The sequence below is a fragment of the Salvelinus sp. IW2-2015 genome, linkage group LG4q.2, assembly GCF_002910315.2.
Source record: "Salvelinus sp. IW2-2015 linkage group LG4q.2, ASM291031v2, whole genome shotgun sequence".
NCBI lineage: Eukaryota > Metazoa > Chordata > Actinopteri > Salmoniformes > Salmonidae > Salvelinus > Salvelinus sp. IW2-2015.
The window spans coordinates 10,043,243-10,056,836 of record NC_036843.1 but is presented as its reverse complement, the minus strand read 5'-3'; the positions used below and the strand labels follow the sequence as shown (position 1 = coordinate 10,056,836).

The following is a 13,594-nucleotide window of genomic DNA, read 5'->3' as shown; positions in this document are numbered from 1 at the left end:
CATAATAATGGTTGCTACTACGATAATTCCAAGGTGATAAAACATCCACATGGACGACTGTTTAAGTCACATTCATATTTGTATCTGTTGTGAAAATCAAAAAGTTTGGAGGATAGGCTCAGGTCCAGTGTTGTAACAGTATTGTTACAGTAACCAGGGCAAACCTGTGTGGAGACTTTTACGACATGACTCTGTCACTGTATAAGAACGTTTGTTTAGAATTGCTAAATGATAAAAGAAAACAAATCATGTTGGGAGAATAACACGGTATGCATGCTATGAACTAGCACATCAAAGGCCATGCATCAAGTAACAAAACTGAGATCTTGGTCAGTACTCTAATTGAGCCGAGACCTCTCGATGTTACTTCAGTGATCCACTAGATGACACTGTTTCTCTATTGAATGATCCTTTACTATGTCCCTCTGTGAGATTTCATCTATATTCACGTTCTCTGTTTTTAATGATATATACACATATCTTCACAAGTCTCCATGAAGATACTACCATGACAGTTTTACAATATGTAAATGTGGGTGCATTTTTTAATTCAATTGCTTCTCGTAATTGCTTCTTGATTAGAAGGTGTTTCTTAATTAACAAACAAGCACAGCTAGCTATCCCTCATGGTTCCTCCTCTCTAAAAACCTCTTTCTAAAATTTGGGGTAACAGTGTTCAAATAAGTAGGTATATTTACATTATATAAACCTTACAATTATACTAAAATTCAACTTGTTTTCTTTTCTCATTTAGAATTTTCTTGCTTTTCCCTATATATGTTCTATTCCTTTGCGGTCACACTGGGAGCTTCAGCACAGTAAGCCCTGGGGGCAGTTGGACATTTGAGACAATTCTCTTTGTTTTCTTTCATCATATCAGGCATTACCAAGTCTTATACTGAAAATGTCATAACAAATTAATTTGAACAAAGTACTTTAGTTCAACCGGTGGCTTTTTAATTGAGTTGAAATGTTAAATCAATTTACGGAAGAAGATTGATCTAATTGAAAATAAATGTCTATTAAATGATTACCTAGGTTGGTATACTCCACTCCTTCTCATAAAGCTAATCAAACTCATGTTTTAATTTCTTAAATGTTATCATTTCAGATGTAATTGGTGCTTGGGTGCCTAACAGGTTTTCCAATTAAATGTTTGTTTTGTGAAGTGCCAAAATGATTTAATACATTAACATGAAACAGTCTACTTTAATGAAGAGCTTCTACTCTCACAGTGTATGCAGACTCCTTTGTTTTTCTTTCTATTCATTTATTTTTATAAGAAGTCAAAGCCATACTGTATTTTTACAGCATGTTTTTTCATACATTTAAGGGTATAGTATTGATAGTCTTTTGATAGATTTATAATAAATGACGGCTGAATATCAAGTCAGGTTTGAAGTTGACAGCCTTCCATTGAGCTAACCACAGGAGGCCCTCTATCAGATAGCAGGGAGAGGAATTACACCATTCATAGTTGTGGTGTCACCGTGTGTGTATATCTGTGGGTCAGCGTGTGTGTATATCTGTGGGTCAGCGTGTGTGTATATCTGTGGGTCAGCGTGTGTGTATATCTGTGGGTCAGCGTGTGTGTGTCTTTGTGAAGTGATTAACACGCTTTGAGCAAGCCGGTGCCTGGAAGAAAAAGTCAACGGGTTTGTGGAATTTTGCTTTGGTGGCACAACTCTGATATGAGGTCACATTGGGCATTACTCATTAGGAGGGAATGCATTGTGTCTGTTTTTAAGACATGGCAGTTGTTCGCATCCACACTGCCCACACAATTAATGCAATGTGAGCAGCGTAGTCTGTAGGACTTTAAACAGATGTCTTTATGACATGGATTAGTGGCACCTTAGCGGCTCGGAATTGAGGCAGAATACTTTCAATGTGGTGTTACAAACAGTAGTAGTAAAAACATGAACTAAATTTACTAAATGTTTGGTGATGCCTGAAATGAATTGTGAAATAATTCAATAAAATAAAATTGTGATTATTTCCATCTATTTATATTTAAATCATTAGACAACCTCATCCAGAGTGACTTACAATCAGTGATATAAAAACAAGAAGTCTCAAGATGAAGTAAGTGCAGCTTTATTCTATCAGCAGGACTATCAAATAACCACTCAGAATATGGTGTCTATAGAATTGAGTTGACAATAGGCAATAGACTATAGAAATAGGCACAAAACATCTAAACATAACTTTGTACTTTTTTGTACATACAATTTTTTCTCAAACAATTGGTTCTTTGTGGTCATTTGCAATATTTACATGCTATTAGGTTAATACATTTAGCGTATTCACATTTACATAAAGCACTTGCTACAAAATAAAAATAAACTATTACCACAGTATGTCTTTCTCTCAGAATCATCCAAAACCGCATGTCCATTAGGAACCATAAGTCAAATATGTATAGAAAGTACCATTTTGTTCACATTTATTTGTAAGTCTATCAGACCTAGCAAGTACACTACAGTACTAAACCACTGCCCTTAAATATCACTACATCTACAAACATGCAACTACATCTTGTCTTAATTGAATCCTTATGGAGATACACAGACACACTACGATCTGCTATCAGCTAAGTTTTAAAAAACTCCTAGGAGAGAGCTGGAGCAGTGCTATAAAGATCACTGAGACTGTAAAAAGCTGTAAGTGCAGTAAGTAGGCTCCTATACTGCAGTGTATAATATGTCATTTACAACATAATCCATTTGTTCCTTGATTCGCTCACTAAACTCAATTTATTGGCAAGATGTGTTAAAATTAGCACTTATTGTCATTGTATGACTGCAAATGTCCTTCATTCCTCGAGCATGGCTATTGTTTGCTCTGTCTATAGGCAGATGGATGACTTGAACTCATCTGGGACATCACTGTCCAGTTTACAGATGACCTTGTAGATTGCCTTCTTCCAAGAGGGGTCAGAATCTTTGGCAGTAGAAATGGCGTTGAAAAACTCTTGGAGAGTAATTTCAGCAACCTCAAGGAATCTCTCAGGAACCTGTTGGTAGAGGGATCAAACACGATGTTGTGCTTAAAGCCAAGTCTCAATGAATTACCTGCACTGGAACCAAGCAACATCTAAACCAACAGCTTCTTTGATGTGCGTGACAAACCACCACAGTGGATGGGAAGTGTGTTGTCTCATTGTTTACATAACTCTTTTGTACAGTGCTCTGAACCAACACTCTGGAACCTGGACCTACAAGCAGGGCCGGATTAAAACAGGGGCTTACCGGGAGTGAAGTCCCTGGGCCCAGGCTAATGGGGGGCCCAAGGGGGAATAAAAATAATAATAATGATAATAATAACAATAATAATACTGTGTATATATACAGTACCAGTCAAAAGTTTGGACACACCTACTCATTCCAGGACTTGTCTTTATTTTTACTATTTTCTAAATTGTAGAATAATAATAGTGAAATAACACATATGGAATCATGTAGTAACCAAAAAAGTGTTAAACAAATCAAAATATATTTTATATTTCAGATTCTTCAAAGTAGCCACCCTTTGCCTTGATGGCAGCTTTGCACACTCTTGGCATTCTCTCAACCAGCTTCATGAGGTAGTCACCTGGAATGCATTTCAATTAACAGGTGTTTCTTGTTAAAAGTTACTTTTAACTTTTAGGAGGTGTGATGGTGTGGGGGTGCTTTGCTGGTGACACTGTCGGTGATTTATTTAGAATTCAAGGAACACTTAACCAGCATGGCTACCACAGCATTCTGCAGCGATATGCCATCCCATCTGGTTTGCACTTAGTGGGACTATCATTTGTTTTTCAACAGGATATTGACTCAAAACACACTTCCAGGCTGTGACTACATGTAACACTATTCCACATCAAGTAACTCATGCAAGCAGTAAAAATAGATTAAAAAACAGATTAAAAAACACCTTATGGAACAACACAAACATAGGCGCATTCACACACACACACGATAACATGGGCATTATACACACACGTACACATGGATTTTGTACTGTATATATGTGGTAGTGGTGGAGTAGGGGCCTGAGGGCACACAGTCTGAATGTATTGTAATGTTTTTAAAATTGTATTAATTGCCTTAATTTTGCTGGACCCCAGGAAGAAGGTCCACACTCCACCATTTTGTATTTATTATAGGGATCCATAATAAATACAAATACAAAAATGGAGTGCTGCATCAAATGATCTGGCCTCCACAATCATCCGACCTCAACCCAATTGAGATGGTTTGGGATGAGTTGGACCACAGAGTGAAGGAAAAGCAGCCAACAAGTGCTCAGCATATGTGGGAACTCCTTCAAGACTGTTGGAAAATCATTCCTCATGAAGCTGGTTGAGAAAATGCCAAGAGTGCAAAGCTATCATCAAGGCAAAGGGTGGCTACTTTGAAGAATCTAAAATATAACACATATTTTGATTTGTTTAACAATTTTTTGGTTATTACATGATTCAATGTGTTATTTCTTAGTTACAATGCAATGTAGAAAATAGTTTTAAAAAATAAAGAAAAACCGGAATATACAGTTGAAGTCAGAAGTTCACATACAGCTTAGCCATACACATTTAAACTCAGTGTTTCACAATTCCTGACATTTAATCAGAGTAAAAATTCCCTGTCTTAGGTCAGTTAGGATCACCACTTTATTTTAAGAATGTGAAATGTCAGAATAATAGTAGAGAGAATTATTTATTTTAGCTTTTATTTCTTTCATCACATTCCCAGTGGGTCAGAAGTTTACATACACTCAATTAGTATTTGGTAGCATTGCCTTTAAATTGTTTAACTTGGGTCAAATGTTTCGGGTAGCCTTCCACAAGCTTCCCACAATAAGTTTGGTAAATTTTGGCCCATTCCTCCTGACAGGGCTGGTGTAACTGAGTCAGGTGTGTATGCCTCCTTGCTCGCACACACTTTTTCAGTTCTGCCCATAAATATTCAATAGGATTGAAGTCAGGGTTTTGTGATGGCCACTCCAATACCTTGACTTTGTGGTCCTTAAGCCATTTTGTCACAACTTTGGAAGTATGCTTGGGGTCATTGTCCATTTGGAAGACCCATTTGCGACCAAGCTTTAACTTTTACTCCAAACATAACGATGGTCATTATGGCAAAACAGTTCTATTTTTGTTTCATCAGACCAGAGGACATTTCTCCAAAAAGTACGATCTTTGTCCCCATGTGCAGTTGCAAACCGTAGTCTGGCTTTTTTATGGCGGTTTTGGAGCAGTGGCTTCTTCCTTGCTGAGCGGCCTTTCAGGTTATGTCGATATAGGACTCGTTTTACTGTGGATATAGATACTTTTGCACCTGTTTTCTCCAGCATCTACAAAGGTCCTTTGCTGTTGTTCTGGGATTGATTTGCACTTTCGCACCAAAGTACATTCATCTCTAGGAGAACGCGTCTCCTTCCTGAGCGGTATGATGGCTGCGTGGTCCCATGGTGTTAATACTGCGTACTATTGTTTGTACAGATGAACGTGGTACTTTCAGGCGTTTGGAAATTGCTCCCAGGATGAACCAGACTTGTGGAGGTCTACAATTTTTTCTGAGGTCTTGGCTGATTTATTTGATTTTCCCATGATGTCAAGCAAAGAGGCACTGAGTTTGAAGGTAGGCCTTAAAATACATCCACAGGTACACCTCCAATTGACTCAAATTATGTCAATTAGCCTATCAGAAGCTTCTAAACCATGACTGTTTAAAGGCACAGTCAACTTAGTGTATGTAAACTTCTGACCCACTGGAATTGTGATACAGTGATTATAAGTGAATAATCTGTCTGTAAACAATTGTTGGAAAAATTACTTGTGTCATGCACAAAGTAGATGTCCTAACTGACTTGCCAAAACTATAGTTTGTTAACAAGAAATTTGTGGAGTGGTTGAAAAACGATTTTAATGACTCCAACCTAAGTGTATGTAAACTTCCGACTTCAATTGTAGGTTTGTCCAAACTTTTGACTGTACTGTATATACTGTATATATTATATATGTGGTATATATATATATATGGGTATATATACAGTGGGGAGAACAAGTATTATACACTGCCGATTTTGCAGTTTTCCTACTTACAAAGCATGTAGAGGTCTGTAATTCTTATCATAGGTACACTTCAACTGTGAGAGACGGAATCTAAAACAAAAATCCAGAAAATCACATTGTATGATTTTTAAGTAATTAATTTGCATTTTATTGCATGACATAAGTATTTGATCACCTACCAACCAGTAAGAATTCCGGCTCTCACAGACCTGTTAGTTTTTTTAAAAGCCCTCCTGTTCTCCACTCATTACCTGTATTAACTGCACCTGTTTGAACTCGTTACCTGTATAAAAGACACCTGTCCACACACTCAATCAAACAGACTCCAACCTCTCCACAATGGCCAAGACCAGAGAGCTGTGTAAGGACATCAGGGATAAAATTGTAGACCTGCACAAGGCTGGGATGGGCTACAGGACAATAGGCAAGCAGCTTGGTGAGAAGGCAACAACTGTTGGCGCAATTATTAGAAAATGGAAGAAGTTCAAGATGCCGGTCAATCACCCTCGGTCTGGGGCTCCATGCAAGATCTCACCTCGTGGGGCATCAATGATCATGAGGAAGGTGAGGGATCAGCCCAGAACTACACGGGCAGACCTGGTCAATGACCTGAAGAGAGCTGGGACCACGGTCTCACAAGAAAACCATTAGTAACACACTACGCCATCATGGATTAAAATCCTGCAGCGCACGCAAGGTCCCCCTGCTCAAGCACGCGCATGTCCAGGCCCGTCTGAAGTTTGCCAATGACCATCTGGATGATCCAGAGGAGGAATGGGAGAAGGTCATGTGGTCTGATGAGACAAAAATAGAGCTTTTTGGTCTAAACCCACTCGCCGTGTTTGGAGGAAGAATAAGGATGAGTACAACCCCAAGAATACCATCCCAACCGTGAAGCATGGAGGTGGAAACATCATTCTTTGGGGATGCTTTTCTGCAAAGGGGACAGGACGACTGCACCGTATTGAGGGGAGGATGGATGGGGCCATGTATCGCGAGATCTTGGCCAACAACCTCCTTCCTCAGTAAGAGCATTGAAGATGGGTCGTGGCTGAATCTTCCAGCATGACAACGACCCGAAACACACAGCCAGGGCAACTATGGAGTGGCTCCGTAAGAAGCATCTCAAGGTCCTGGAGTGGCCTAGCCAGTCTCCAGACCTGAACCCAATAGAAAATCTTTGGAGGGAGCTGAAAGTCCGTATTGCCAGCGACAGCCCGAAACCTGAAGGATCTGGAGAAGGTCTGGAGGGAGGAGTGGGCCAAAATCCCTGCTGCAGTGTGTGGCAAACCTGGTCAAGAACTACAGGAAACGTATGATCTCTGTAATTGCAAACAAAGGTTTCTGTACCAAATATTAAGTTCTGCTTTTCTGATGTATCAAATACTATGTCATGCATAAAATGCAAATGAATTACTTAAAAATCATACAATGTGATTTTCTGGATTTTTGTTTTAGATTCCGTCTCTCACAGTTGAAGTGTACCTTGATAAAAATGACAGACCTCTACATGCGTTGTAAGTAGTAAAACCTGCAAAATCGGCAGTGTATCAAATACTTGTTCTCCCCACTGTATATATATATTTTTTTTACTGCAACCACCAACCACAGGAATAACCCATTCTCAATGAGTGTAGACAGCCTTATCACAAGCACATACAGGTATCTGCCAATATAAAGGAAACACCAACATAGAGTGTCTTAAAAGGATGTTGGGCCACCACGAGCTGCCAGAACAGCTTCAGTGCACCTTGGCATAGACTCTACAAGTGGACCTAAACCATGCCAGGAAAGTATACCCTTTTTCCACATTTTGTTAAGTTACAGCCTTATTCTAAAGTGGATTAAATAAATTAAAAAATACACACAATACCCCATAATGTCAAAGTTAAAATAGGTTTTGTAGACATTTTTGCGAATTTATTAAATATTAAAAACAGAAATACCTTATTTACATACGTTTTCAGACCCGTTGCTATGAGAATCAAAAATTGAGCTCAGGTGCATCCTTTTTCCATTGATCATCCTTGAAATGTTTCTACAACTTGATTGGAGTCCACCTGTGGTAAATTCAATTCACTGGACATGATTTGGAAAGGCACACACCTGTCTATATTAGGTCCCACAGTTGACAGTGCATGTCAGAGCAAAAACCAAGCCATGAGGTTGAAGGAATTGTCCGTAAGAGCTCCGAGACAGGATTGTGTCATTTCTGCCGCATTGAAGGTCCCCAAGAACACAGTGGCATCCATCAATCTTAAATGGAAGAAGTTTGGAACCACCAAGACTCTTCCTAGAGCTGTCCGCCTGGCCAAACTGAGCAATCGGGAGAGAAAGGCCTTGGTCAGGGAGGTGACCAAGAACCTGATGGCTCCAGAGATCCTCTGTGGAGATGGGAGAACCTTCCAGAAGGACAACCATCTCTGCAGCATTCCACCAGTCAGGCCTTTATGGTAGAGTGGCCAGACGGAAACCACTCCTCAGTAAAAGGCACATGACAGCCCGCTTGGAGTTTGCCAAAAGGCACCTAAAGGACTCTTAGACCATGGGAAACAAGAATCTCTGGTCTGATGAAACCAAGTTTGAACTCTTTGGCCTGAATGCCAAGCGTCACGTCTGGAGGAAACTTGGCACCATCCCTACAGTGAAGCATGGTGGTGGCAGCATCATGCTGTGGGGATGTTTTTCAGCGGCAGGGACTGGGAGACTAGTCAGGATTGTGGGAACAATGAACAGAGCAAAGTACAGAGAGACCCTTGATGAGAACCTGCTCCAGAGCGGGTTGGGGCGAAGGTTCACCTTCCAACAGGACAACGGCCCTAAGCACCCATCCAAGACAATGCAGGTGGATTCGGGACAAGTTCCTGAATGTCCTTGAGTCTCCCAACCAGAGCTCGGACTTGGAACCAGATCGAACATCTCTGGAGAGACCTGAAAATAGCTGTGTAGCGACGCTCCACATCCAACATGACAGGGCTTGAGAGGATCGGCAGAGAAGAATGGGAGAAACTCCCCAAATACAGGTGTGCCAAGCTGGTAGCGTCATACCCAAGAAGACTCGAGGCTGTAATCGCTGCCAAAGGTGCTTCAACAAAGTACTAAATGTACTAAATGTACATTTAAGTTTTTTAATAACCTGTTTTTGCTTTGTCATTTTGGGGTATAGTGTGTAGATTGATGAGGGAAATAAACAATTGAATACATTTTAGAATAAGGCTGTAACATAACAAAATGTGGGAAAAAAATCAAGGGGTCTGAATACTTTCCGAATGCACTGTATACTTTATATGCCTCATTGACTTAAGTGTTTCCTTTATTTTGGCAGTTCCCAGTATGTCTACAGTTGGGAAGACTGCAGTTTGGGGAGCATGCGCTAAATATACAGCTTGTTGCATTGTGGCCATAGACATACAATCCATAGAAGGGTTTAGTAACTTCTTACACCGGCAATTTGACTGTTAAACTCATGGGTACAGTAGCAATGGATACCAGTCCTGACTTGAATGGGAACTGCCATCTATGGATTATTTTTCTATGGTTGGTTGCGGCTTTCGGTTTGCCTTGCAGATTTCAAAATATAATCGCGGGTAAAACGTACAGTTTGGAAAGCAAAGTTTGGGGTGCCTATAAAAAAAACAAAGCCCCGGGGCCTATGATTTCCGGCCCTGCCTACAAGGACATTTTTAACACCCTTACTCACTTCAAAACAGACAGCTCCTTCGCACTTTGTTCTCTATGCTCATAAAACAAATACAATGTCAGAATCATTAGCTGTCTGTAGTGGGATTCTGCTTTGACTTTGTAGCCTTGTTGCCTTGAACTTAGCTGTTCGGAAAGAGCGAAAGCACCAAGCCTTCCCAGGAATTTCACCCTGTTCTCAACACAGATCAGGCTTGGATGCTGGGACAAGAATCTATTCGGTGCCATTATTTCCCATAGACCCGCTAACAGTCCAGTTGTTGGCATAACTTTTTTTTTTCTCATCTCCCGACACAAAGCATCCCTGGGAAAGGAATGTCTTAGTCCCAAGGTAAAGAAAACGGTCTTGGTTCTTTCCCACCAATCAGCCTTCTCCCTCGGAATTCACAGCATCTTTCTCAGCATTCCGCATCAGTAGCAATCTGAGCCTCGCTCAGGCGTACTGGTCCTCTAATCCCGAGTTGTTTTAGTGGGATTCTGCAGCTTCCTCTTCCCACAGTTTGATAAAGCATTGCTCTAGAGTTTAGATAATGGCTGCAAAGGCTGTGCAGCCACAGGTGCAGTGACACATGGGTCAGGGCAAGGACACAGTCATACGTGACCACAACTAGGAGATAGCTGACCAGACCAGAACCACAGAGGTAGGAGATTACTGACCAGACCAGATCAGGAACAGGAGGAGGACTGGGAGGAGAATTCTCTGATATGCTAATGAAGGTGTATTACCCTAATACTACATCAATGTGTAATTTATCACATTCATGCCTAAACAACTTCATTGTTTTCCTCACTTTATGACTAATTTTAGTTTCAGGGCAAAAAGCACAGCATTGGCTGCATCAACTGAGGAGTGCTGATGAAAGCAGAATGAACACACTGTTTCCATACATAAAGATAATTCAGTCAGCATTGACCATATTTCCTTTGAATACGTGTTGCAATTTACTTTGGAAAGGGAGTATGTTAATCTAATATGTAATAATCTAAAATCATGGAAAAACATTGACGAGCTTACATACAGTATATAGTTACATTGGATACCAGGGGAGGAACTGACCATACATATGGTAAGATAAACACATTTTGACTTACCTGGAAGTCATTGGCTTTGTTGTAGTGCATGTTGAGGGCTCTGAACAGCTCAGAGTCTCTGCTGATGGACATGTCTTTCACATCATTGACCCCGTCAACTATGGCCTGGCGGGCAAACTTCTCCATCTGGATGTAGTAGAACTCCCGGAAGTTACTGAACCACTTGATGAGCTGAGAGGTGATGCATCGATTGAACTAGAGACACAAGGGGACAACAAGTTGAGAAAAATTGACTGACATCGTTTACTCAGATTACATGTCTTTATCGACCAAATAATCAAGTTGATGCAAGATGATCGAGATCCTACTCTGTGTCAAAACCTTGTCTTCCCTCTTTTTCATATCGATTTACAAATCTGAGCTGGAATATAAATGTGTTGTTTTGGGTGAAACCTTCCACAAGTGATTAAAAATCTATATTCAGTATATACATAGTCGACAATCACCCAACCTCAACTCAATTGAGATGGTTTGGGATGAGTTGGACCGCAGAGTGAAGGAAAAGCAGCCAACAAGTGCTCAGCATATGTGGGAACTCCTTCAAGACTGTTGGAAAAGCATTCCTCATGAAGCTGGTTGAGAGAATGCCAAGAGTGTGCAAAGCTGTCATCAAGGCAAAGGGTGGCTACTTTGAAGAATCTAAAATCTAAAATATATTTTTGGGTTACTACGTGATTCCATATGTGTTATTTCATTGTTTTGATGTCTTCACTATTATTCTACAATGTAGGGAATAGTACAAATAAAGTAAAACCCTTGAATGAGTAGGTGTGTCCACACTTTTGACTGGTACTGTATGCAAGCAATATGGATTGTGTTGGTCTGTCATTTTATTCAACGTTAATTGCTCTGATCTTTTCCCACCAACTTACTGAATAAAAAAACATCTGTCAAAGCCATGTGTTTCTAAACTCAGTCTTGACATTAGCCTGGTTATTCTATCTCTTCATCCAGAAAGAAAGAAAAAAATGCCCAAGGGCTGGGCAGGCATCAAAGACGTTTATTTTCTCTGCTGCTATCAGACAGTGAGAAAGCCACAGTGCAGCGCAAGGACAGAAGGAAGCTTCCCTCTCAGTGACTCTGCCTGATAGGATGGAATCAGACACCAGGATTAGAACTGTCTTTTGTTCAGTGCCACTTCCCACCACAGGGTCGTGGGCAAGGAGGAGACGCAGTAGGCTGCTGGCTGCAGGCCTCCCTTATGACCCTAGGGTCAGATAGAGTAGTGTGGAGGCCAGGCCTGGGCCCCAGACACAGACTGGCCCTAGCAGGACATGTCCCGGCCACGGTGGAAGGAGAGGGGACAGGAGAGGAAACACACAGGGCACACAGAAATACAGGATGCTGTGGTTAGGCCCAGTGCTCGCCTCACAGCCTGCCTGCATGCATGTCTAAAACCTGCCCTGTATTGACGCAGAACGACAGTGGCTTTATTACAGTCTTTTGTCACTCCATTTGCTGACTAGAGTGGCTTTTTAAAGAAAGAATGCCCCTCTATCTCCCTGGTCTATGCCCCAGGACATGCTACTGGCTTAACAGCTTTGTTTTTCTAAGCCATGTGTTCTTTTGTTTCCTTCCTCCGACCTACTGCTCATTCTGTCCCAAAAATACATCAACAAGTATTCTGCAGGCAAATATGGTGAACATAGAACAAACCCATTAACATGAAATAACATAATGTTAATTAATATTGTGTTAGCTTACCTTGACATCTGGAAAGAAGGTTTTCAGCACATTGGAGCTGGGATAACGGGTGTAGAAGAACATCAGCTTAGCTTTCTTCAGATGGTTGGGGGTTAGGCCTTCCTGAATGTGTCAATGTGTTAAGGCCACAAGTTCTGTCAGTCGATCACAATTAAATACAGTTCACATACAATTGGCTCATTCATCCCCCTCCTCTCCCCTGTAACTATTCCCCAGGTCGTTGCTGCAAATGAGAACGTGTTCTCAGTCAACTTACCTGGTAAAATAACGGTAAAATAAAATAAAAAAATAAAAAAAATACACTGTGCAAAGTGTTAATAGATTAGAATACTGAATTGCCTCTGTCTCCAATTAAAATGAATGACACTAAATAACAGCTCTGTGGTAACCAGGAAGTCAATAATGACCCTACAACATTATGAACTAGATTAGGGATTTGAATTAGTCACTGCGGCTCTTACACCTAATGCCTAGCGGTGGTGATGGTGATTGTTTGGAAAATGCTTTGAATAGTAACTAGTTACTTGATCATTTGAAGACATCTTCCAGCTAGAAACGTTGCTTGAAGTATGATTTTTTTTGTATTAATCTGGTCATCATGTTACAAATAAAATCATACCTCAAGCAAAGTTTCTATTCAACTAGATCTTCAGAGGTCTTTCTTTCTGTAGCCCACGGCCACGCCTTAGGTAATACTTCCTTATCAGCAGGTCACAGCACACTATACATTTATTAGGGAATCCAACCTTTGAAATAAGGAAGTTGGAATGAAAGATTGATGAGAAATTGTTCAAAGAGAACCACAGCTCTTTGTACAGTAAAGATAAAGCATATCCTCAGAGAGCCTAATACAATTCTTCTCCAAATCCTTACAACTAAGGACAATGACCACTTCTGACCACGGGCACAATCTTCACATCACTTAGAGTTGTTCAGTAGAGGTGAAAAAGAAATATGGCACAGGAGTTGGCTTACTACAGTTTACCTGTGATCTGCCGGTAACGTAGCCAGTGATCAAACAATGCTTAACAACAGCAGCAG

The 13,594-nt window shown here is 40.6% G+C and overlaps 1 protein-coding gene across 1 annotated transcript in view; it reads right to left on the bottom strand.

Moving 5' to 3' along the window:
* Positions 1 to 2,075: 2,075 nt before the first annotated feature.
* Positions 2,076 to 13,594, bottom strand: part of LOC111963266 (prospero homeobox protein 1-like) — an 18,349-nt gene continuing 6,830 nt past the window's right edge. The window contains exons 3-5 of the mRNA XM_023986593.2: positions 12,554 to 12,661; positions 10,850 to 11,044; positions 2,076 to 3,016 (exon numbers count right to left, since the gene is read on the bottom strand). Of these exons, the coding sequence (XP_023842361.1) occupies positions 2,849 to 3,016; positions 10,850 to 11,044; positions 12,554 to 12,661 (471 nt within the window). The 3' untranslated portion in view covers positions 2,076 to 2,848. The remainder of the gene's footprint in view (positions 3,017 to 10,849; positions 11,045 to 12,553; positions 12,662 to 13,594) is intronic.